Source organism: Oreochromis aureus, linkage group 12, assembly GCF_013358895.1.
Source record: "Oreochromis aureus strain Israel breed Guangdong linkage group 12, ZZ_aureus, whole genome shotgun sequence".
In the NCBI taxonomy this organism is placed as follows: domain Eukaryota; kingdom Metazoa; phylum Chordata; class Actinopteri; order Cichliformes; family Cichlidae; genus Oreochromis; species Oreochromis aureus.
Window position 1 is genome coordinate 36,646,698 of NC_052953.1, and position 26,851 is coordinate 36,673,548.

Below are 26,851 nucleotides of genomic sequence, written 5' to 3' on the forward strand. Positions count from 1 at the left end.
TTAAGAAGACGGTGGTGAGTGAGTATTCGTTGTAACAATTTCACTGTCACTGCACACGGCGACATCTACAGTTTGCACTTCACTCCAGATCAGATCATTCAGCTGAAAACATCTAAAGGGAAAAGGAAGTACAGTGGAATGATCACTCCATTCAGCCAAGAAGACCGGGTGTATGGGATCCAGTCTAACCAGCAGAAGATGAGCAGCCTATGGAAGGCAGTCCTGCTGTGGACTGTGAATACTGCTCTGTCCCAGAACTTTCTGGCCTAGAGGCAGTAACTGAAAACATTTAGTTAAAAGAAAAAACAGAAGCATTAACACAAGAGATGCAGGAACTCAAAATTCAGTCGGATTTGCTGGATCCGATGATAGCATTAGATTCTACTCAGTGTTAGCCAGTAAAACCCCGAACTAACCAGACATGTTACACAGAATAACAGTTTAACTCAACTCTCCTGTGATGGGTGATGATCAGTTTATGGTGTTTTGGGGGCAGTTTGAGCAATCTGTCCACAAACTTGTTCGCACATCAAGAAGAAACTGCTGAGAGAAGGAACAAAACAGTATCTGCTGTCCATGCAACACACATGGTTTGCAGCTTTTCTTACTACATAATTATTATTTGTGCATTAACATTTTTCAAAAGAAACTACGTGTCAAAAGATATGAATTCTACATTCAACTTTTTACTGCAATTTTGAACTACATAAAAATGTCATATCTGTCTATTTTTTTTTTTATTACTTACATTTAGTTAGTTTTTTATAAACTTCTTGTCTGAGTGTCTCTTTTATCCTGATCAGAGGCAGTCATTGCAATCCATGATGAGCTCTTGTATGTTTCTATAAACAAGAAACGAACAACTGAAGGGTTTTGAAGATGTACATGAAGTGTGCATGTAATTCTAATGGGTTCTATTATTTAATTTTTTTAAATTTTTTTATTGAATATTTAATGTTAACCTGCTTCAATGTGAATGCTGAACAAGCATTTTTTGAATTTCCTGTGAATCACTTTAAGTTTAATACCAACACAGATTCCCTGAAAGTTCAAATGAAGGTTCGAGTACCTATCCCTGACTTTCAGCAACCAACACTAACTGGTGACATTTGAATGATCGGCCAGAGAAAAAGAAAATGTATTCGCTGATTATCTTTAAAACCTAAGGAAGAAATAATCCACACATACTAACTGTGAGAATAAAAAAGGTGGTAAAGAAAAAATACAGAGATTTAATTATGATTTCATGAAGTGCTCAGAGACTCCATGCCTGCCTGAAAATATTATTGAACTATATGCCGTCTCTCGCTCTCTGCCCTGTCCCCTCACACCCAACCTGTAGTGTCAGATGACTGCCCCTCGTTGAGCCTGGTTTCATCCTGTTTCTGAAGTAACAAAACAAATTTCCCACATGTGGGACTAATAAAGCTTATCTTATCTTAAAAGGGAGTTTTTCTTTCCCACTGCCAAATTCTTGCTCATAGGGGGTTGTGGGACTGGTCAGATTTCTTTATTAAACTGTCGGCTCTTTACTTTACAATATAAAGTGCCGTGATGCAACTGCTGTTGTTAATTAGCAGTATAAATAAGACTGAATTGAATGTTGTTCTGGAACAGTGTTCTATGTAGTAAGAAATCACAGATGTGCATTCAATTGTGTTTGTCATTCTGCTTTTTGGGCTCCTCGTTCTCTTTCTGCAGTCTCCTGGTTCAGCGTCACCTTCTCCACCAGGAGCAGAGTCCTCCAGTCAGCACCTGTTACAGCACGACGGCTTTGAAACCTCTCCCACCAGTAAAGACGTGAGGTCAACACTGGATTACTCACAGTACTCAACTCACACGCTTAACAATGTATTAACAGACTTTTGTCTTTTTATTTATAGTCCAGGAGAAGCCTTGCATCCTTTCCCACATATGTAGAAGGTGAGTTTAGAACCGGCCCACAATTCCATGATATGAGATCATTTCATATGTCAGTGATTAATGCCCAGGCTAAGCCTGATCTTCTTGTTAACACTATTGGAATATGATCACGGATACAAACAAAGAAAATGATCTTTCTCTGAGGGTCTCTCCCTTAGTGTTAGGGTGAGGAGTTCAGTTGTTGGGGAGGGGCTCAGAGTAGAGCTGCCTGCTCCTCCACATTGAAAGGAGCCAGCTGAGGCAACAGGCAACAGCCTCAGCTGGTTTGAAATGCCTTTCTTAGTTTTTGATATTGTCCATTAAGTGGTTCTTACATTTAACTCAATATCTGAGTGTTTCTTAGTTTAGACTAGTTGGTTAGTTTTTAGTTCTTTCTGCCTCCCCTCCTCAGCACCACCATCACCCTGTGTGACATTCACATGGTCCGATGTTGAGCCACACTGTTGTTCCTGCTCTGTAATCTTTCACACAGATCAACTGCAGCAAAATTCAACCATTATAATCATTTCAACACAACAATACATTTTCCCATTTGTATACTGCATATACATTTACACGCTGTAGCTCAGTCACACATGAATATGCACTTCATCATGTCTCATTCAGTTGACATGTTTTTAACTCAGTCACACATGAATATCATGAGTCTTTATAATTCCAACCTGATGTCTCAGTTACACAGGAATACTTTCACAATCACAATGTGCTCAGTATTATTTCTTTTTTTAAATCATACATGTTAAAGTCAGAGAGTCTCAGATCTCTGTCTTTTACTCGCACACACAGAGCCAAGAACACATCATAGTCATAACTCAAACTACATCATATTATTCATCATATTGATACTTTTATTCATGACTATACTTTGATTAGAATCAAGCTTGATTAACTATTAATTAACATACAGATAAACTCTGTTTTAACATTCCATCAATTTAACCAAAAACCTGGATGTTAAGTCCTTTTATTCCACTTTTGGGCAAAGATGAGTCAGAGGATCTCACCACAGGGGAAAAAGACCAAAAGTTAAAATGCTTTGTTTTCCAGTTTTTAATAAAAATTACAACAATACTGTCACAAATAATTTGTATTACGTGTGAAAGTGAGAGAACCCAAAGTACAGGACTCTGAAGGTAAAGTGCAAAGTTTTAATGCTGATTTAATTTTTTTTTAAGTCCAAAAAATTGCAAAAGTGGGTAAAACAAAGGATAAAATGCTCCAGGATGGCACATCAGTGTGGGCCACTGCCCATTCTCCCAGGCCAGACTCAAGAGCAGGAAGAGACAAAAAAAACTTTGCAGAGATCAGTAGAAGATATTTGGCATGCAGACTGGAGCAGATCGAGTCACCAACCTTCCAGTCTGCCTGCTGAGCTACAACCACCCAGCAGTGGGGGGCACGTGGGGGGCATACAACTAATGAGTACCATTTTGGGTTGCTGCAGTCAAACTGTCAAAATGGACTAGCTTCCCAATCTGTTTTTTCTCTTGATTTTTTTCACGATATCTTTGACTTCAGACCTAAAACAACAACTTCCTTTTTGTTTCAAATTTCTTAATTATGCTTTTCTAACTTACTGATTGTTTTTGATTATCGCAAAACTCTAAGTTTGTATCAGGCCTGGCATACAAACTCATCAACTGATATTTGCTCAGAAAGTCAGCAAAGCTGGCCACTTAAAGTAAAAAAAAGAAGTTCAAATTTGCAAAGCTGTTGTCAAATTAACAGAGGTAAAAAATAAATAAATCTGTAAACCAGAGGTCTCAAACCTGCGGCCCAGGGGCCACTTGCAGCCCACGTCACCACTACCACTATAATGCAGTTTGTACCTGAAGTGACTTTTTTTGTTTGTAGTTGAGTGAAATGTTAAAATAAGTTCTTTAAATGATTGAATATGAAGACAATATGAGCAGAGAGCACAAACATGGTGAGGCTGTGTTAGTGACAGACACACACTAATGCGTGCACTTGTTTATTCTGTTAAATACAAACAGAATGTGTGTGCACAGACAGAGGACCAGTGTGTTTGTTTGAAAGGCTTCAGTTAGTTAACTTTGCAGTTTTGTCTTCTTATACAAGATCTGAAATTTAAAAAACAAACAAAACATTTAAGGAAATATTTTGTTTTGAGTGTTTGTTTGTTTATTTGTTTGTTTGTCTGTTTGTTTTGTACTACTTGGACACTACCGTGTCCTCAAATGAGACGACAGTGCCAGCAGTGGCCCTCAGCTCGTTTAAGTTTGAGACCCTGCTGTAAACAGATCAGCATATGAAGCTGATGCAGTTGTTTAATTCAATTACATTCAATTTTATTTGTAAATCACAACAGTTGCTTCAACATGTTTTATAAGCTTTATGTAAGTTGTTATAATAACTTGTTCAGTTTTGATAATTTAGTAGATAGGTTTGGATTTTTCCCCCTGTAAGGATAAAGACCATATTTGATGATCTGAAACATTTCAGTGTGACAAACACACAAAAAAAATATTCTCAGGATATTTGAATACTCTTCCTACTAGAATTTGTAGAGGTCATTCAAAATTTTGAGTGTCGAAATTGAGTAGGAAAGTGCTATACACACGCGCTCAACTATATTTTATATTTTAGCTTCCACCCTTTATTTTGTTGACAGCGCTGCAAACCCTCGGCCTGCTCTCAGTGAGCTTCATGATGCAGTCACCTGACATGGTTTCACCTCACAGGTGTGCCTGTCAGGGTTCATTTGTGGAATTTCTTGCCTTCTTGATGGGGTTGGGACCATCAGTTGAGTTGTGCAGAAGTCAGATTGACAGTCCATCATTACTTTAAGAACTGAAAATTAAGAACAGGAAATTGCTAAAACTTTGAATGTGTCCCCTAAGTACAGTCGTAAAAACCATCAAGCACTACGATTAAATTGTCTCACATGAGGACACCCCAGGAAAGGAAGACCAAGAGTCCCCTCTGCTGCTGAGGATACATTCATCCGAGTCACCAGCCTCAGAAATCACAAGTTAACAGCACCTCAGATTAGAGCCTAGACAGATGCCACACAGAGCTCCAGTAGCAGACACATCTCTACGCGTTCAGAGGAGACTGTGTGAATCTGGCCTTTATGGTCAAATAGCTGCTGAGAAACCACGACTAAGGAAAAGCAACAAGCAGAAGATATTTGTTTGGGCCAAGAAACACAAGGAGTGGACATTAGACCATCTGTGCTTTGGTCTGATGAGTCCGAATCTGAGGTCTTTGGTTCCACCTGTTGTGTCTTTGTGAGACACAGTAAAAGTGATTGGTTGGTCTCTACATGCATGGTTCCCACCATGAAGCATGGAGGAGGAGGTGTGATGGTGTGGGGGGGCTTTGATGGTGACACTGCACTCTGAACCAGCATGGCTACCACAGCATCCTGCAGCCACATGCCATCCCATCCAAACACACCTCCAGGCTGTGTCAGGGTTATTTGGCCAAGAAGGAGAGTGATGGAGTGCTGCGCCTCCACAGTCACATGACCTAAACCCAGTGGAAATGTTTTGGGATGAGATGGACCGCAGAGTGAAGGCAAAAGGGCCAACAAGTGCTCAGCATCTCTGGGAAGACTCTGGTGGCTGAAAGCTTTTAGAAGATCCCTATTTTCAGATTCCTGTCCATTTCTAACACACACTTCAATAACAGGAAGTGGCAGGACTCCGAATTGTATTTGAAGTCTGCTGTATACAAGGCGAAAAGAAATTTTCAAGGATGTCCTTGAAAAATTAAAAACATAACTCTCATATATTCAATTAAATTTATTAATACAGCACCAAATCACAGCAACAGTCGCCTCAAGGCACTTTATATCGTAAGGTAGACCCTACAATAATACATTCAGAGAAAAACCTCATCATATGACCCATTATGAGCAAGCACTTTGTCAACAGTGGGAAGGAAAAACGCCCTATTAAAGAAAGAAACCAGGCTGGGTATCAGGTGATTGGATGTCAACACTGCATGATGACCATGTGATGAGGAGAAGAAGATGATAAGAACCTTTGAAGATAATAATTTGTTGTTATTTTCTCAGAGTGTTGTTGAAGTAAGCAGAAGAACCTGGAATACCCATTTTACAGCAAGAAACCCAGAGGATTTAGGCTTCTTTTCCTGTCCACTGTGGATTATAAATTGGATTTACTATTTTTAGGATTTGCTCTGCGCACAGCCGCCATATTGGACTGGAACTTAGTGGAAGTTTTGGGAACTTTGTAAGGAATTCTACCTCCTCCAAGGGACTTCATACTGCATGGCTTTTGAAAGAATTCACCTGTGCCCATGGTATTCTCCACTAAACCCTCATCATAACCAGTGACAGGCATTTAGCAACACTTTAGATTTGATATTATACATTTTTACTTTTTTAAAATTAGTTAATTATGTAATTATAATGAACTGATTAAGCTGATTGCTTTGCCCTTGCTAAAATTGCTTTATTAAAATATCCTGTCTGCAGTTAAAGTTAATTTTATGGATATTCCCTTTTTGAGTTTAGATAGAGGTAGTTAGCTGCTGGGTGAATCCCCCAGTACCTGCTTAAATAAAACCCCTAGGATCAGAGACTCGGACGCTTTGAATGGACAGCCAGTCCAGACTTCTGTACAGAGGTAACTGGGATCAACCAGCTGGGCCTTAGAGTTTCTGTCTGAGTTGGTGCTCAGCTCAGGTAAAATAATTAATGTGGGTGATTTTAACATCCATGGAGATGGAGAAAGTGACAGCCTCAACATAACATTTAGTCTGTTATTCGGTTCAGCTGGCTTCTTTCAAAATGTAAAACTTCAATCCTGTAAGTAAGTTTAAGGATATAATTCACCCACTGTTCCTCTGTGCCATGTGCCAACACAACACAGAGTAGATACATGAACTCAATTATCTTGTTGTTACATATTAGAAATATGGATACTGTTTCAGTGATGAGAAAACAAGTACACCCAATGAGTCCCTATTCTCTACCACAACATTTAGCAGCAATGACTTTAAATATTTTTTCTGTATGACTTTACGACACAGTTACATAATTGTGGATCTTTAGTTCATTGTAGCTTGCTGGCATTTGCTTGTGAACAGTTCTTGAGTTGAGGTCAGGACTTTACAGCACCTTTTCTTTATCAGCTGGTTTATTTTGTTACAGTCACTATTCTCTTGAATGACCCAGCTTTGGCCAAGCGTCAGCTATTGGACAGATTGTTTCCTGTCTGATTTCAGTATACAGAGGAGTTCATGGATAACTTAGTGACTGCAAGGTGCATAGTTCCTATGGCTACAAATCCAAATCACCACTGTGGCTGGCAGTTAGTGTGAGTTTATGTACTGATATGCTGTGTGTGGTTTTGCTAAATCTGACCAGACATTTCCATTTTGGTCTCGTTTGTTCAGCTCTGACTGCTTCAGAGCCCCAAACTATCAAAAGTTCTATTTTTAATGATGGGGTCACGCTTGCTATTGATCATTTAATCACGTATGTGTCATTATCATCACCTTGCTGTACCCTCTTCATCCATATGGAAGCAGTGAGGGTGCACTTCATGTTTCCTCAAACTCAGCTTAATGAGAAGCTTTCCCTATCTGAAGGAAAATCAGTTATGTTTAGCCTTTATGCGTTTTTGTATGTGTGTATCATGTAGTGAATCTGAACTCTGTGTCATACTCCAGTTCCAGGTCCCTGTGACCCAGATGACCTAATTGATGGAATCATCTTTGCAGCCAACTACCTTGGCTCCACTCAGCTGCTGTCAGATAAGACACCATCGAAGAACATCCGAATGATGCAGGCACAGGAAGCTGTCAGTCGGATTAAGGTAAAAACACACATTGTTCAGACTCAGTCGCACTATAGTGTAAAGTTGTCTGCACAGAGTCCCAGGCTCAGTAATTCAGTGTCTGTGTGTATAAACCAGCCAAAACCTCAAACCCAAGAGTAACATTGTATCGACCTCGCTTCTGCTACCAGAACAACTCTCACTACTTGCAGCCTTGTGTGGAATTATTTATAGTTCAAAAGTTCAGCATGAGAAAAAAAATTTATTTCCTACGTGCAGAATTTACTGCGTCCACCTTCCACGAGCACAAAGAAGGCATCGTGCACATGAAAGTGTGTGCAAGCATTGCAGCAGATCCAAACCCCTGCATGTAACTCTTTACTCTCAAACTCCGGCTTGTGCAAATCAAATTACTTTTGACTGTTTGTAGGGCAGAGTTTACATATTTGTTTATTTACAAACATTCATAGTGTTCATAGAGAGACCAGCAAGAATAATATTAAAGAGCTATTTCTGGTAGGCACTTGCCCAGCAGTGGGGAACAGGTAAAATATCGTCCACTGTTTTGATAAACAGTGAAATATTTTTATAATTTATCTGTATTTGAATAAAAAAAAAATCACTATGAAAGCTGATCAGTAATTTATTGTCATTTTGAAAGTTTGGGCTCAGTCATTTAAAAGTATGTTCTAATAACACAAGACCCAACATGGATCTGGGCAGGACTGAGCATGGCGATGCAGTGTTGACTGAAAAACATTTCATTCACTGTGTCTGGGAGCATGTTTGATGTTTCAGGTAAGAAAATCCCCCAAAAAGTTGATTCTGTTCATCTGGACGTTTGGGTCCTGTTGATGGTTCCCCATCAACTGTTTCAAACTGGATTAAATCAGGCTTCTTAGACAGCCCATGGCTGGACCTACAACAAGCACTCTTTTGAAAAGTAAAATATATAATTTGCCTTCATAAGTTCCAGTATTAAGCATCTTAACTGCTTTATAATATTAAAGCCTAAATAAACATAAACACCTCCCTGACAGCCTTATGGGAATTAAAAAATAACTTATCCCATGTAAACTGATACCTGTTTGGATCAGTACATATAGAAAATACTACATTTTCTGTCAGGGCATAGGAAGGGGATAAAAAAACCTAGAACATGTTCTTTAAGATGGAAACTTTACTTCAGTTCAAGAACTTATATCAAATTATGGGATCACAACAGAAAATGTTTTAAATATCAGAATCTGAAATCTGTCATACAGATTTAAGCCCAAATAACTGAATCTAGAAATACCAACATGGATAACATCATTTCTGTACCCGCAAAAAAACAATTAGAAGACACTTCACTGGTCGCTGCTGCCTTCACTCTGCTGCGACGGACACACGGTTGTTATTAAGATGTGTGACCTCAGGTCGTACTCTTGGGGGGCCGTGGACACCCAGGGACTCCTGGGTGTTTTCCTGTCCACCACTGGCTCCCCGGGGACAGTGATGCAGTCTCTCACCCTCATTTTCAATTATGTTTTATGACAAATGCTCACACACACACACGCACACACACACACACACACACACACACACACACACACACACACACACACACACACACACACACACACACACACACACACACACACACACACACACAGATGTTACAGATGTTACAGATGTTAATCCTACTCAAAAACTCTTCGAGATCTGTTGGAGTCCGTTGGCTTCATCCTGGACTCCTTTTCTCTTCCTGTCTGTTTTCTTTTCCTGTTCCTACATCACCCTCTACTGTCCAATCTGGGCTTCACCCCAGTCCTCTGCAGCATAATACCCACACAGATAATAATGTGAATAATAAAGTAAAACACTTCACAAGCAAATGTGTTTGTCACAACAAAGCATTCAGATTGTGATTGGACTCGCTGTAACAACCAGACATGACAGATTAACAAGAAAGAAAAACAGAAAGAACAAGATTCAGCTTCGAGAGCAAAGAATTACCTGCTAGAGTGTAAATCTGCTGCAGCACTTTCAAAGCAGACATCCTAAACACTATCCTCTTGTGCAGATCCCCAGAACATTAGTGGCAGACCATGAGGTTTGTAAAGAAGTTAAAGGATGTTTGTTCCCTGTGACTGTTTCACTCCCCTCACCGCCCTCTCCCTCCGTCTGCTGTGTCAGTGATGCAGCATGTGTTACACACAGCCTGCCAATGCTCACAGACACAGGCAAAGAGCAGTAATACATTTACAGGATTCACTGTCAATAATCTTTTATAAAATATTAATAACATATAAATTTACAGTAAAGGATTACACAGCAGTGGGGAATACATTTATTTACAGTAGGTGTCTTTCTGAAACTACTATAACCGGTTTAAATGGTAAATGGTAAATGGCCTGTATTTGTATAGCGCTTTACTAGTCCCTAAGGACCCCAAAGCGCTTTACACAACCAGTCATTCACCCATTGGTGATGGCAGGTGATGGTAGCTACAGCCACCCTGGGGCGCACTGACAGAGGCGAGGCTGCCGGACACTGGCGCCACCGGGCCCTCTGACCACCACCAGTAGGCAATGGGTGAAGTGTCTTGCCCAAGGACACAACGACCGAGACTGTCTAAGCCGGGGCTCGAACCGGCAACCTTCCGATTACAAGGCGAACTCCCAACTCTTGAGCCACGATCACCATCGCCACGTTTAAGGATATAAGGATATAATAAACATGTAATAAGGATGTAATAAAGAAATTATAATTAATAATATAATATCAGTTTGAGGACAACACTGATGTCTTCTTCAATGCCGCGTGGCAGCACAGTGCAGAGCACGTAGATAAAACCTGCTGACACAGAGGTTGATGATGTCATTAACAGTGTTATATCGTCACTCTGTGTGACTGTGGACTCGGTGGTTTTTCCTGTTATAACTCTCAAACGTCCACCTTAAAGCACATAATGTGTTGTTGGAGAGGAAAAGAGGTTGTTCTCATTTTCAACATCTTCATTTAGCCTGGAAAAAGAGTTTGTTGCTCTATAAAAAAAAGCCCTTCATTAAGCTGGACATCTTATTATTTATCACAGTTTGATTAAAATCAGAACCATCCTGATTTCTCATCAGCCACACTCACAACGAGTGTATTTAACTACAAACAGAAACTACTATTAGCCTGCTGGTGGTCAGAGATGTCCTAAAATAATTAATACTTTACTCTTAAACATGATCCATCTGTACCTATAAATAGTCTACGTACCACATGCCTTTAACCCACATAGCAAAATTTGTATGGCCCGGATCTGGCCCACACAATGTGCTTACACATGGCCCACGTACCGCAAAGAATGACGGCCCTTGGGTGGCCCAGATCAGATTTGCCAGAGGTGGCCCACACATGGGCCAGCACAAGGCCAGCACAAGGCCAGTTCTATTATGGGCCAGCACAGTGGTCCTGTGCTGGCCCATAATAGAATACTTAGAAGCCTTAGCTATCTTGAGAGATTGTAGTTGTAAAACTGTAAACTGAATGGTTTATTTGAAGGGTTTTACTCAAGTTTCAGAAGTAATCAGAAACAGCAGAGGTTACAGATTATCTTCTGATGTGGATGTGAACATTTTCCTGCTTCTAAACTCAGATAAAATCAAGGTTGATGTAGTTTTAGTGCATTTGTAGAGGTCTGGCTCTTTTGGCTTAGCTTCTTTAGCAGAGCCAGTTCATTTGAAACCTTCTATTTTAGCCTAATTTAGAAATTATGAATGGTTTGTGTGTTGGGAAGCATTTCTTTTCTGTCTCAGTGGGAGCTATGTCCCCACCTGATGACCACGTGTGCCCGTATTTTTCCCACTCAGAGGACGTCAGAGTTGAAGAAATCCTCCCTGGCCTGGGAAGTTAGGTCACTCTGTGTAAGGTGGAATTTAGAGACATTCCTGTGAATCTGTAGCTGACAAAGGTCACACAGACCGAAACGCTGTAGCTGAATAAGCAAATTATGGTAAGCAGGACAGCATGTGGAGGTTATATTATATTCCTCTCCTGTCATTGATTCAGTTTCCTAGCTTATGGTGAAATGAGAAATTGAAATTAGGTTTTTGGTGTATGTTACTATGGTACATGGTAAACGCACTGGTTCATAGATACACTTTACACAGCATGTCTGATTCACCCCTTCACACAACAACTTCTTTCTACACTTAAATGTTTTCTTTCTGTCTCACACACATTGGTACTCTGATGGTCAGAAAGTGTCTTGGGATTCAGTGTGCTGAAGCAACCACTGGTAGAACCAACAAATTTCCAGTTAGTAGATAACCTGCACTACCTTCTGAGCCACAACCAGCCGTTGTGTGGTGGTTTGCCACACAAATAAATTAAATTAGACTGTATGTGGCCCATGAACCGAATGACTTTGACACCCCTGTTTACATCAGGACTTAGAAATAATGTGTAATATAGTTTTCATGAAATTGTATTGTATCTGAGTTTATCATGCTGAGGTCTTCATCTTCTTTTGGAGTCACAGTTGCTCTCTAGGAGCATCGAGGAACTCAGACTGCTGCTGGAATATTTAAATTAATTTAATTCAATTCAATTTTATTTAAACAGCACCAAATCACAACATCAGTCACCTCAAGGTGCTTTATATTGTAAGGTAAAGAAACATTCTGTAAGAGAGCCAGGGATTAATAATAACTAATAATTAAAGTGAAAAAGGTGACTGAAGAAGAAACATCATGGGAATCCCCGGCAGCCTACGTCTATTGCAGCATAACTAAGGGAGGATTCAGGGTCACCTGGTCCAGCCCTAACTATATGCTTTAGCAAAAAGGAAAGGACATGTTGAAGGACATGTCCTGGTCAAAAATGACTCCAAGGTTCCTCACAGTGTTACTGGAGGCCAAGGTAATGCCATCCAGAGTAAGAATCTGGTTAGATATTATATTTACATAATTGCTGTAGGGGTTAATAAAGTATGCTGATTCTGATTTCTAAGATTTTCAGAGAAAAATATCTGTATATCTGGTGGTTTTGCAGAGCTTGTGACCTGGAAGAGATGAAATTGGAAAACTGTCCCACGTCGGCACTACGTACAACACAACACAACACAACACAACACAGTAACTTAAGTAATAAAAAGAAGAGGAATAAGTGTGTGTGTATTGCACAGTGTTATTATTGCACATTAATTATTATTGCACCTTGTTATAAATATAAATATTATTATTGTTATTGTTTTTATCCCCCCAAAAGTCCAGGGAGGTAGCCAATCAGGTCAGCTGTTTGCACTGTTTAGGGCTGTTGCCCTTATTGTAAAAGCTGTCTTTGAGTCTGTTTGAGTCCCATGTCCACCTCAGATGGCTCGAAGCTGATGAATCAAAGGGCAAAATGGAGACAGTGACAGGACTGAGAGAAGGAAAATGCCAGAAGAGAGGATGAGCCTGTGTAAGGCTCAGGGCCGCGGAGGGCCAACAGAACAGAGAGACTGCAAAGACTGAAAATGTACGAGGGAAGAGGCATGTTGGCACAGGGCCACTGTCTCTACATGCATGGTTTCCACTGGGAAGCATGGAGGAGGTGTGATGGTGTGGGGGTGCTTTGCTGGTGACACTGTTAGGGATTTATTCAAAACTGAACACACGCTGAACCAGCATGCCTACCACAGCATCCTGCAGCAACATGTCATCCCATCAGGTTTGCATTTAGTTGGACCATCATTTATTTTTCAACAGGACAATGGCTCCAAACACACCTCCAGGCTGTGTGAGGCCTATTTGACCAAGAAGGAAGAAGGAGAGTGATAGAGTGCTGCACCAGATGGTCTGGCCTCCACAGTCACCTGACCTAAACCCAATGGAGATGGTTTCATCATCATCGTCATCATCATATTTATTTATAAAGCACTTTAAAACAACCACAGCTGATGTAAAGTGCTGTACATTAATAACTAATTTAATTACAAGAGAAACTAAGTCTCACTCAGGCCAAAAGCCAAAGAATAAAAATGGGTGTTTTAAAAGTGGGCAGTGAAAGGTTTGGGATGAGATGGAGCGCAGAGTGAAGGCAAACAGGCCAACAAGTGCTCAGCATCTTTGGGAACTCCTTCAACACTGTTGGAAATCACTTCAGGTGACGACCTCATGAAACTCATGGAGAGAATGCCAAGAGTGCGCAAAGCAGAAATCAAAGCAAAGGGTGGATATTACGAAGAATCTAAAATAAAAACATGTTTGGAGTTATTTCACACTTTTTTGTTTAATCAGAATCAGCATACTTTATTAAACCCTAAAGAAATTATGTGGGTTACAGTTGCTCCAGTATAAATAACAGAAACAGACTAGACTATTTAACAATACAATATGTTACAGATTTAAGAAATTTAAGAAATAGCACAATGTATACAAATCACTCAATAATAAATATCAAGGATTAACAGAGGTGATTATAAATAAATGTCAAGAGTGTTGACACGAATATTACAGAGTAGAAAAGAGCGTGTGCAACAAGGATGTAACTATTGCAGTGTTTACAGTGTGTTAGATGGAGGAGTTGTACAGGGAGATGGCCACAGGCAGGAATGATTTCCTGTGTTGTTTAGTGGTGCATCATGGATAATCTCAGTCTCTCACTGAACGTGCTCCTGTGACTGCCCAGCATGTCATGGAGTGGGTGGGAAGTAGTATCCAACTTTTACTACATAATTCCATGTGTTCATTCATAGTTTTGATGCCTTCAGTGAGAATCTACAATGTACTACTTGCTGTTCCTAGAGTATTTAAAAGTAGAATGGGAGGCAGAGCCTTCAGTTTTCAGGCCCCTCTTCTGTGGAACCAGCTTCCAGTTTGGATTCAGGAGACAGACACTATCTCTACTTTCAAGATTAGGCTTCAAACTTTCCTTTTTGCTAAAGCATATAGTTAGGGCTGGACCAGGTGACCCTGAATCCTCCCTTAGTTATGCTGCAATAGACGTAGGCTGCCGGGGATTCCCATGATGCATTGAGTTTTTCCTTCCAGTCACCTTTCTCACTCACTATGTGTTAATAGACCTCTGCATCGAATCATATCTGTTATTAATCTCTGTCTCTCTTCCACAGCATGTCTTTATCCTGTTTTCCTTCTTTCACCCCAACCGGTCGCAGCAGATGGCCGCCTCCCTGAGCCTGGTTCTGCCGGAGGTTTCTTCCTGTTAAAGGGAGTTTTCCTTCCCACTGTCGCCAAAGTGCTTGCTCATAGGGGTCATATGATTGTTGGTTTTTCTCTGTATCTATTATTGTGCGATCTACTGTACAATATAAAGCGCCTTGAGGCGACTTTTGTTGTGATTTGGCGCTATATAAATAAAATTGAATTGAATTGAATTAAACAGTCATGAAAATAAGAAAAAACAATAAATGAGAAGGTGTATCCAAATATGTGACTGGCAGTGTAAATAAAGTTGGATTGAAAGACTTGTAAAGCTATTCAGGCAGCACCAGACTAGCTATTTAGTGACAGTCTTTGAAATGAATCAGTAGATATAGAGAGCGATTTACTAGTTTCTAAATGCAGACACGTTTGAAGATGTGTGAGAGATACACATATTGACGGGGTCGGGTTATGTTAAAAAGTATAAATTGTTATACTTTGTTCATTGGTTCAAAGGTACCCCACACTTCTTTTTTTTGCTTGTTTGTTCGGGTTTATTTTTCATTTGAACTGTTCATCTGCCAGAGTAGTCATATTTACAAGACAGCATTGAATGCCCCATTGGTGTGTCAGAAACACTTTTTTGACGTATGTTCCTTGAAGGGGATTGGAGTCGTTCTTTTCCACCGTAGTGAAGGGCTAGGAGTTGAAGAGGAGCTGCTGTATGTTTTTGTCAATGATCTGACTTTGAAATAAAGCATATGGAGTGAAAAAGCAACTCCCGTGGTCATCCCTGCCTTAAAGCTGCAACAGATGCACCTTTAGTCTGTTAAGAATGAGTCGTATGTATATAAAAAATCTAAGATAAACGTATCGCCCTGTCAAGAACACAGACACAGGGTGTGCCTGATTAAATAATGATAGGCTGAGACTTCAGGAAAGCAGGCCTACATGTGAAAATCTGTTGAATTCTGCAGCTAAACTTGACTCATCCATAACTTGGTAGTGAAAAAGTCCTTAGACGGTAATATTTGCAGTGCAGTAGGCCTATGCAGATCAGGCTTTGGAAAAATGCGGTGTTAACTACTAACAACTATGTGGCGTGACTACTGGTGTACACAAAAGGCACTATAAATAAAGCATTGTGGGGCGTGACACACCGTGGAAGTTCACTCAACATAAGGTGTATTATTTACTATATACAGCGAATAAATATTATGCATGCAATTCATCATCCACAAATAAACAGTAAAATCTCCATATGGATATTTTCCAATGACATGGTTAGCATGCATTGGGAAATCTAGGGAACCCACTGCATTAAATCAATTTTACTGTGCTGCTTACAAGTCTGGGTTACTTAGACAAGCCTTGTTTGTTAATCATTAATATTCTGTATATATATAGGTTGTTGAAAGGCTGGAGCATTAGCCTTTTGGAGGTGTGACATAAATTAATATAAATCAATTTAAGTCACACCATTGACAGTTATTTAATACACAAATCCATGTTTTACTGTGTATTGACCTAACCCATGATTGTCCTGTCTGCTTTATTCCATGCTTGGCAGATGGCTCAGAAATTGGCCCAGAACAAGAAGAAGGTGCAGTACCTACATTTCTATCTCATCCTTATCACTGCTGAGTGCAGCTTTTCATGTGTTTTACTCTCTGTCCATTTCAGTGTCTATATGATTATCTAGTTATCGTTGTCCTTTGATACTTTTTAAATGTCATTCTGATCAATTATGGTTTTGCTGAATCTAAATGCCAACTTTGCATTGTTTTATGTTGGACATTGGACATGTTGGACTGTCTATGTAACCTGGAAAGTCTTTTTGTTTTTGACATGTAAGAAATCCATGTACTGTTCGATGCAGGTAACAGTCTGAATCTTCTGACACCATTGGGGTTTGTGGGGTTTGGCCTTGTAACCCCTGTTATTAGTCCTTTATTTATCCAGGTAAAAATCTCACTGAGATTAAAAATCTCATGACCTGGCATCATGGCAGCAAAGGAGCACATGGCCACAACCATGATCTGTGGTATGTGCTCTGTGTCTCTTTGGTTGAAAAAAACCTCTTTTTAGGAGTCAACAACCTGACTACAGGTCGCACAATACATGACCTGCATAATGTTGAATTAGAAACATTATAATTTAACATTTGTTCCCAGTCTTTGTACTGAACAGAGCATATATTGAATTTACTTAACATTACCTTAACATTAGACAGCAACAGTATTGCAAAAATGGTAAATTGATCTTCAAACATTTGTCATTGCCCTTTTTTCAGACAGAACTTCCTTAAACACTTATATACAGCACTGTAGATTATAAGTACAGTTCCCCTCATTGGTCATTACAGCTCCCACTCAGAACTGCCTCGGGAAATGTGAACAAACAAAGGATGAAGTCAAGGCTGTCCTTGCAACCACAATTGCTTCAGGGATATTTATAAGTCTAGCTAAATAGCAGATGTGGTTGTTCAGTTTCAGCTCCTCTGTTCTTGTCCCCCCCCCCCAAACTTGATGGTGTTGCAGGTAGAAGCTACTGATTCTTATATAGCATGTTAAGGTTCAAAAATATAGGGAAGGAAACACAGGAGGAATGCAAGTAACCACACTGGTCCAAAGGGTGAAGACGATGATTTTAATGAAATGACACGCGTGGGAGAATGAGCGGACTCTGTAAGCAGACAGCCCCACAATCTCATCCTCCTAACATCAAAATACAGTTTTATATGCATCAGAGTATATTTAGTGACGCCCCCTCATTGCGTCATCACATACATCAGCTTCAAAACCACAAATGTTCTATTTGACAACTCAAGGCACAATTAAAAGTACACTGGCTTCCATCTTCTCCCGGTGGTTTCCGTAAGCCAGCTCAGCTCTCGCATCGTGCATCTACTGCTTCATCAGTCAACTTTCACCTACACACCCTAACAGTGTGTGTGTGTATGTGTGTCTGTGCGTCCACGTGCGAGGGCGTGCATGCTGTGTACTGCGACGTGTCATGACCTCTCACTATTTGTCTGTCTGTGCGTGCAGAGTTTGCATCTGCTTTTCTGAACCTTAGTTGACCTTAAACTGAACTTTCCCCTATCAGTGATTCCTCTAACTAAGTGTGCGTGTGGTTACGTGTCTGTCCGAACCAAGACTATATATGTGTACTCTACTGAATTAATGTTTTGATCAAAAGCCTCTACTAAAAGCTTAAATCAAAGATAAATGCATACTAACTCTTTGGCTGTTTGGCTTTCACTCGCTCTGCTTTCGGTTTCGCTTCTGCAAAAGCACACCGTTTCCTGTCAGGCTGCAATCAGCTTCTCCCCCACTGAAGACTATGTGTAAGAATATAAAACATTCAGAAACCTTTAACTTATAGATTCAACTGATTATAACTGAACCTGTAATAAACCTGTTAATATTTGATTATGATAACCCCTGTAATACAAATTATAACCTAATGCCAGCACTTCAATAAATGCTTGGATGAAATGATAATTAATGCAATGATAAAGATGATGGTTATGAACAGTAACCCTAAAATAATTCCTATAATTCTACACTACCCTCTCTTGACCTCTTGACCACAAGAGGTCACCATACTGTGTGTTGGGTCACTCCTTGGCCCATTCAGCTGCTTCCCTGTCCATCCCAGACATCATGGACATTAGGATCACTGTTCTTAGCTCTGACCCTCTCTTGGCATCCTGTGACTTAACAAATCAGACAACCTCATGTCATCTAGGTGGTCTTAGTTATAAAATGCCCGCTCCCACTTGAGAACACTTCATGCTTAAGTGGTCTCTGCTCCTCTTCTGGGTCCCACTCTAGTGGAAATCTGGCCACCTGCAAAGGAAACAAAACACTTTCTCCCTACTATGCTCTAAGTTACTCTGTTCCTCGATTGTTCTCAAAACATGAACCTAATTTCATATTTGGTTTTTGACTTTTATTTTCAAATCTTAATCAACCGTACTCAGCATTTGTAAAACTCTTCAAGCACTGCCTTCAAGAGAATCGAAGGAAGCACGTCTCTGCATATGCTTCCTCTTTGCTCCTTATCTGATCATCAACATCCTGTGCACAAACTGTCACTGCTGCAAGGGCCTACCTTTCATCTAAAGTCACCTCTCACAAGCAAAATCATCATAAAATCATTAGAAGGGCTTATTCTACTAAAAGGATCAAAGAAAAACAACCATTTTAATCAACTAAGTTTAAGCATATAATCAATTACTCCTAAATAACTTTCATCATAGCTAAAAGCTCCCTAGGAACAACTTCTGTGTGTTGACACTAACTTCATTTTAACACTCACAGTTCCTGTGTTATAACCTGTTGTAATATATCATTTTATTTCATTTTACTACTCTTAATGTAATGGTACATTCTAATTATATTTTATCAGTCATTATATTTTATCAGTTTTAACCAAAATACATAAGCTTTTCCCCCCTTGGACCTGGTTTAAAGCAAAAACTTGATCCCTTCAACAAGTATTTGTTATCCTGTAACTGCATTTTATATAAGAGGACTAATTTAGAACTGCATGTGTTATCTCCATATTTTACATGTCACACAGTTTAGTTACAAACGAAACTCCTATTCAGTTAAATGCTAAATGGATTTCAGGCCTTTTGCCTGGAATCAATCCTGTCAGGTCTTAATGAGCTCTATATGTCTGTAAGCGTGTGCAATCCTTCAAAACTCAGGTCATTCTCACAGTAGATTGGCTAATCATAACGTTAACCAAAAGTTTATGACCCTCAAGAGACGACTCTCTGAGCCACAACTCCGTCAAAGGCACAAAATGCAATGTGTATGAAAAATCATTTCTACATATATAATCTCCAATATTATTCATTCGAGTCCATACCACTCTTAACATCCTCATAAAAAGCTCTCCTCTACCCTAAAAATAAATCTATTTACTATCTGTTTCTAAAGCCTACATTATAACAACATTCTAGCATTATGTCACTGTTACAACTTATCCTAAAAATCAAAAAGAAATCCCACATTTTCTACTCATAAAATCTTCACTATTTTCCCCAAAGCATATCCTTTATTCCCACAGTTTCCCCTTTAAATTTGGTGTACAACTTCTTATTAACACCAGCAATTTATCTTCTAAACCTAATTCAGTTCATTTTAATCCTTTCTTTTAACAAGTCCTCAGTTTTACTATTTCTAGATTATCAAACAACCCCAATCATTATAAAATCCTAGTAAAACCCTTTCAAATTAAACAAATTAAATCTTAAATCCCTCTTTTTTTTGACACATCTCATGTGGCAAAAACTCAACATCTTCACCCAAGCTTAACAAATTAAAAGGAAAAAGGTTAGTCATTTCATTTCTCAGAACAGCTCAGCAATTCTCCTCTCCGGTGTTTTGCTCCAGCCCTGAAAACCTGTGTTTAAAGAACAAAATCAATTTAATCATCATGTCAAATCTCCTCAAAATCGTTGCTCCATGGAAAGTCTGGATCCTTGGAACTTCCTGGAAACAAAACCTGTGCCTCATTACATTTCATACTCAACTCTCCTTTATGATCTAGTCTGTGTCATGACAAAACAAACTTAAACCAAACAGTTATTAATCCTGAGTTACCTCAGTTAATGGTAACTTGAATCTCATCAAACAATGTTTCCCCTTTTAGCATTTAGCATTCTATAGTGTAATAACATGGTCTAACCCAAATCAACAAAGCAGAAATTCACCCAAAGGAACATCAGCATCCCCAGATTTAAGTCTCCCACTTCTCCTGTTTGTCAACCTTTATTTATTTCCCCTTGGTCCAACCACTCACATTCACTCCCATGCATTCACACATGATATTTTTGCTGATCTGCAGCCTTCACAAGACGTCATCAGATGCTCCACATCAGCAAAATGAGCTCAATCATTCGTTTTATTTCGTTTTCCTTTTTAGGAAAATAGTTCTCTATACTTTTGACTGGATTGAATCGATACAATCCATTTTTAGACAGAGACTTGCCGCCAATCAGTCTCTGATTGTAATCAATTATAATTCTGTAAAGCCCACCTGATTTTCGTACTTGGCAATTTTGTCAGCGCCGTCCGTTCACTCTCTTCCAGGCCTGCTTAGAACAAAAATGAAAAAAGAGAGCTGATTATTAGCTCATCAAAGTACAAAACAAAATCACCTGACAGGTTTTTCCTGAGTGCACTTACTACTACAAAAAATTTTTGGGGCCCCTCTCAGACATATCCATGTCTTAATTAAACACCCTCTCTGGAAATAAAACAACAGCCTCAAAAATCTGAAACAATCTTAAATTTCACCCGTTCAACACACGAAAACCTCGTCAAAAGATCAAAGACCGTTTGCACAATGTCACCCTTCCTCACTTTACCATGTGTTCATTCAGCACAAGATAAAAACCAATTTCAACCACATATCATCCTTAAATTATAAATTTCCTGTCCAAATCTGCCCCTCTGAACAGACCTGACCACCGTAATCAAATATCCTGATACTTTACCATTATATATTTCTCCCAATACTCTTCATCAGCCCCGATCTCTCTTGAACTGAAAGCCTCCGACACACACACACACAGGAAGTGTCTCTGCTCCAGCTAATTTGCATAGACACACAGCTCAACAGCCAACTTAACAAGAGGAATACATGTTTAAACCTTATCACATTATTGAATTATTTTCATTTTCTTTCTATACTAATCACTTACTTTGATAAATCAGTGCAAGAGCACTCCTGAGTAATCACTCCTCTTTTGTTTTGTTTTTTTCCATAACTCACTCCCTTGTCATCCAGCTTCGTTTGAGTTATTCCACAACAACTCTATTTTATCCAAGTGTGTTTTAAGTGTATTTTCTTCAACATTCACACCATTTTAACCCTCATGAAATTACCAGGCTGATTTAATTACATATGTTTGTGTTCTTAGCCAAGTTTTAATCACTATCTATACATTACTCTTCATGAGCTTATCTCTGTAAGGTTAGTGCATTTTCCGTTTGTATGTGTGATTTCTATAAATGTTTCTTTATGATCTTTGTGATCTTGTAAATGTTTCTTTTGCAGTGTTTCAAACTCCTTTGACAGGGTGTGTTTTCTCTCTCTGGTTCATCACTGGTCATTGTTAATGACATTTCCCCTCGCCTGTGCCCAGTGGCCTTACCTGTTAAATCCCGTCTCCTCCAGTGACTCCAAGGTCACTCCGGGACTTAGGTTCGAGCAATCGTGACTGCGCCTTGCCTTAGGTTGTCCCAGGGTTTCGAGGTGGGATCTTACCCGTCATGGGCTGTCCAGCCTTCCATGCCCACCTACTACAGGAGCCAACTGGGCAAGGGTGTTATCAGGCCTAGGGGACACACTGGTTCTGGAAATTAAAGGAGTGTAAACTGCTTTCTTTCTTAAACTTTCCAACAATAATTTCACATGTAACAGTTTGTGTACGTGCGTTTTCAATTCATTAATGTAATTGTTAGTTCATGTATTTATTTCTCTCAGTCTGTCTCTTTTCTAAAACCTGTAATTAATATAATTATTACTTTACTTTATTACTTTTTCTTAAAACATGCATTCGCTTCATCTTCTTAGAATTTAACTCTGTCTATTTCTCTGGGTGCTCCCCTGACATCATCAGTCACACACACCTTCCTCTCACACACACTTTTAAATATTCTAACCTCTTTCAGACGCCATGACTCGTCTCACACACACTGCCTTCTCTCTCTCAAACTTCCATTTTCCACTCACTCAGACAAATCATGCAGAGTCACTCAAATCACATACTGACAGCCTTCACACAATTAAAATCACACAAGATACGCTTTCATATGAGTATTTTGGACATGCCTTCCATGATCAGAAAGAGCAAGTCAAAAGAAAAAAGAAAAAGAAAACTGAAACCTCTCATCGTCTCGCAGCTTCTCCCCACACACACATAACTGGAAAATAAACCACACCAACCTTTATGGCTCACGAACTATACATCTATCAAAATTCAGTCATTTACTATACATCCACACTAATATATTTCACACTGTATTTACACTCTCATAATAAGCAAAACCAACCTCTTATATACAGGCATTTAGCAAAAGCTCAGTCCTCTCGAAAACTCAAACCACCCTCTCTGCGCGTCTCCGCTGCTCATTTGCATTTACACACACAATCAGTGCACTTCCGGCTGTGCATGACTGACACAGAGACTGATCTTACTCATAGATCTCATATTTTATATTACAGACGTCTTATTAATTACAACTGCACAGATTTTTTAGGCCTTGTCGCTCCTACAAATTTCGACAAATTTATCCATAACGGTCCAACCGATAAAAGTCCCTGACTTTTTGCGACCAATTTTAGCCAGTATTCCGTCCCTGACGGTGGCCCGATTGCTAATGCCCTAACCAAATTTATCGTAGCCAAAAAGCGCAAATAGGAGACTCTAACTCCTAGCAATTTCAGAGGTTCCCAAGTTCTCTCCCGCTGTCGACGGTACTATCCCTACTGTCCTAGTAGGTCTAAGATCAGCGTCCTGTCTTAGCGCAAGCGTTACCAAGGAGAAAATGCGCTTCTTAAGGGTCCCAGACTCCTCGTCCTCAAGTAATTTTAGAATAATTTGAAACAACAATCTACACCCAAAACAGGATTAAGATTAAGGACAACCCTCAACAGTTTTGGAGATTCCCGAGTCCTCCTCGAATGTTGCCCGAAACTATCCCTAGTCATCGCTAGGTGAAGGATAAATTCTCTATCCAGCAGGGAGCGTCACCTCCGAGAAAGTTCTTAAGGGTTGCATAACCAATGGGACTTGAACCCACACAATGACCAAATTCCCTATCATTCTAAAGTTCACTTCGCAGTCCAACTGCTTTAATTCTCTTTTCATTCCTTTATTCTCATTACTCAGTACTGTCACTTATACTTCCTTATCATTATCATTACTTCAACCTTCAACTTTTCACCAAAATCAAAGCAGACATCTACCAGTAGTTTCAGTGAGTAGACTTTCAATTTACACAGCCCAATTTGACACACTTTGGTTCATAAGATCAACAGGTGGTGCCTACCTTTTTGTTATATGCCGGCTTGTCACTCACTTTGACCACTGACCAATGCCTGAGCGCCTGACGCCTCGGACCTTTCTCCGTCCTGTCTCACTTCCCCCCTCGGACGAGCCCCCAAATGTTAAGGTTCAAAAATATAGGGAAGGAAACACAGGAGGAATGCAAGTAACCACACTGGTCCAAAGGGTGAAGACGATGATTGAGCGGACTCTGTAAGCAGACAGCCCCACAATCTCATCCTCCTAACATCAAAATACAGTTTTATATGCATCAGAGTATATTTAGTGACGCCCCTCATCATTGCGTCATCACATACATCAGCTTCAAAACCACAAATGTTCTATTTGACAACTCAAGGCACAATTAAAAGTACACTGGCTTCCATCTTCTCCCCGGTGGTTTCCCGTAAGCCAGCTCAGCTCTCGCATCGTGCATCTACTGCTTCATCAGTCAACTTTCACCTACACCCCTAACAGTGTGTGTGTGTATGTGTGTCTGTGCGCCCACGTGCGAGGGCGTGCATGCTGTGTACCGCGACGTGTCATGACCTCTCACTATTTGTCTGTCTGTGCGTGCAGAGTTTGCATCTGCTTTTCTGAACCTTAGTTGACCTTAAACTGAACTTTCCCCTATCAGTGATTCCTCTAACTAAGTGTGCGTGTGGTTACGTGTCTGTCCGAACCAAGACTATATATGTGTACTCTACTGAATTAATGTTTTGATCAAAAGCCTCTACTAAAAGCTTAAATCAAAGATAAATGCATACTAACTCTTTGGCTTTCACTCGCTCTGCTTTCGGTTTCACTTCTGCAAAAGCACACCGTTTCCTGTCAGGCTGCAATCAGCTTCTCCCCCACTGAAGACTATGTGTAAGAATATAAAACATTCAGAAACCTTTAACTTATAGATTCAACTGATTATAACTGAACCTGTAATAAACCTGTTAATATTTGATTATGATAACCCCTGTAATACAAATTATAACCTAATGCCAGCACTTCAATAAATGCTTGGATGAAATGATAATTAATGCAATGATAAAGATGATGGTTATGAACAGTAACCCTAAAATAATTCCTATAATTCTACAAGCACTTTTCTTCTCTCGCAGAGTACTCAAAGTGCTCTATGCCACATGCCTCATTCACACCCATTCACCATTCACCCATTCATACAAGCACTTTCTTCTATACTTTAGTGCTGCTTAGCTAACATTCACACTCCGATGGATGCATAGTCGAGACCACTATTTCCCAGTGGTGTAGGAATGTGACTTAGATTGGCAGGAATGAACTCTATTGAATAGGTTACAGGGAGAGAAATCCTCTTTGACGAATAGAAACCTCTCACCTGCAGTGCAGCTAACCTCTGACTTGGGATGATTGTATTTCTGGATGAAAGTGTGGAGAGCTTTAACTCCACTGGCTCACGTTTTGTTCCCAGAGCTTCTGCCTCTTGCACGATGAATGTGGCAACGCTTTGGTTATCATGTAGTGCATATACGAGAATTTCATTCTCTGGGTCACTTGATGTAGATAACCATACTGGGACAACTGTAGAGGAGTACATGCTGCCCATGCTTTGCACTACTCTGTTTGATGTAGCTTCATTTGATGGTTTAGGAGTGTGTTTGCGCTCTGTTCCTCCCGTTGACTCAGCATTTTTTTGAGTTTTTACACTCTCCCCATGCTCACTGCACTTCTCTCCTCTGTTTGCCCTTTTGTGATCTTCCTGTAAAAACTTTGGGTGTTTTCCTTAAACATGTTTCACAAAGACTTCTTCTTTTGCAGCTCTTTGACTGATGTCCTGGTTGAAAACATCCAAAGCACTTTTTTTTTTATTTGGACAAATATTTGACGTCTCTAACTGTTTTTTCCTTGAATTTCAACAAGTCTGAATACCACTGTATCTTCACAGAAGGTTCACCTCTTGAGTTCTGTTTTCTCTTCAGAGTTCAGAACGTTCTGTGTCTTGCAACGGAGTGTTTAGCTTTATTTGTGGAAGTCCACGTTCTATTTTTTACTGTCTGTTAATGGATTCATTGTTCATTTAGAAGTGCTTTTATGATTCTTTTTATTGTTCATTAAAATAGCAAATAATAAATGAATTTATAATTTACTTAGACATTAAGTAAATGACTAAAGGTAGCAAAGAAGGCGAGACTTGGTGGTGAAAGGAGGAAGTACTGGAAAGTATTTAGAGGACGAGGCTGACAAAGACAAAGAGGAATAGTCAGGAGCAGTTAGAGTCTAGAATAAAGACAAAGGAGGTAAAAACACTAGAAAAGGCTTATAATGAGCTGAATGTGAGACTAGACAGTATGGTAGGGCAAAATGACGTATCAACTTGCTTGTCAACATCAGCAGACATCAGTTTAAATTTAAGTTGATGATGCTGGTTAGATTCACTCACTCAAAAATGACTTGTGTCAGTTGGCTTGAAAGAAAGATTTAGCTCCAAATGATGTGCAGCAGGAGGATTAAGGATAGGAATAAAAGTGTAGTAACTCCAGCAAACTTTAAACAGACCTTTCATGCTCAGAAACCAAATACAGATGCAAAGAAGATTGGGCCAATCTTGGCGTGTTACAAAAGACACGCTGTAAATGCTTGATTGCAGTTCTTGCTGCAGACGGTGGAACAACAGTTATTAGATTTAAAGGAAAATTACTTTTCCAGACCAGACCTGGATTACTTTGTGATCTTGAAGAAAACATCATTTTAAAACTGCATTTTGCATTTAACTTGGTTATCACTGGTTAAAATTAATGTTTTCTCGATAAACTGAAACATAAATAAAACAAATAATATTCAAAAACCAAAAAATCATGAAGGGGCAAATATTTTTGACAGCACAATATAGACCCTTGTTTTTTCTTAGAACTTCATGGGACAAAAAAACTCATGTGATTTGTTTTAGTTATAGTTTGTAGTTTGTAGAGTTTAATTATACTGCAGGATGAGCACAG

At 39.6% G+C, this 26,851-nt stretch overlaps 1 protein-coding gene across 2 annotated transcripts in view; it reads left to right on the top strand.

The window, feature by feature from the left end:
- The window catches only part of apba1a (amyloid beta (A4) precursor protein-binding, family A, member 1a), a 69,438-nt gene that overhangs the window by 12,220 nt on the left and 30,367 nt on the right, over nucleotides 1–26,851 (top strand). For both annotated transcript variants that reach the window (XM_039620394.1, XM_039620395.1), the window contains 4 exons: nucleotides 1,702–1,800; nucleotides 1,884–1,923; nucleotides 7,588–7,733; nucleotides 16,380–16,412. In XM_039620394.1, the coding sequence (XP_039476328.1) occupies nucleotides 1,702–1,800; nucleotides 1,884–1,923; nucleotides 7,588–7,733; nucleotides 16,380–16,412 (318 nt within the window). The remainder of the gene's footprint in view (nucleotides 1–1,701; nucleotides 1,801–1,883; nucleotides 1,924–7,587; nucleotides 7,734–16,379; nucleotides 16,413–26,851) is intronic.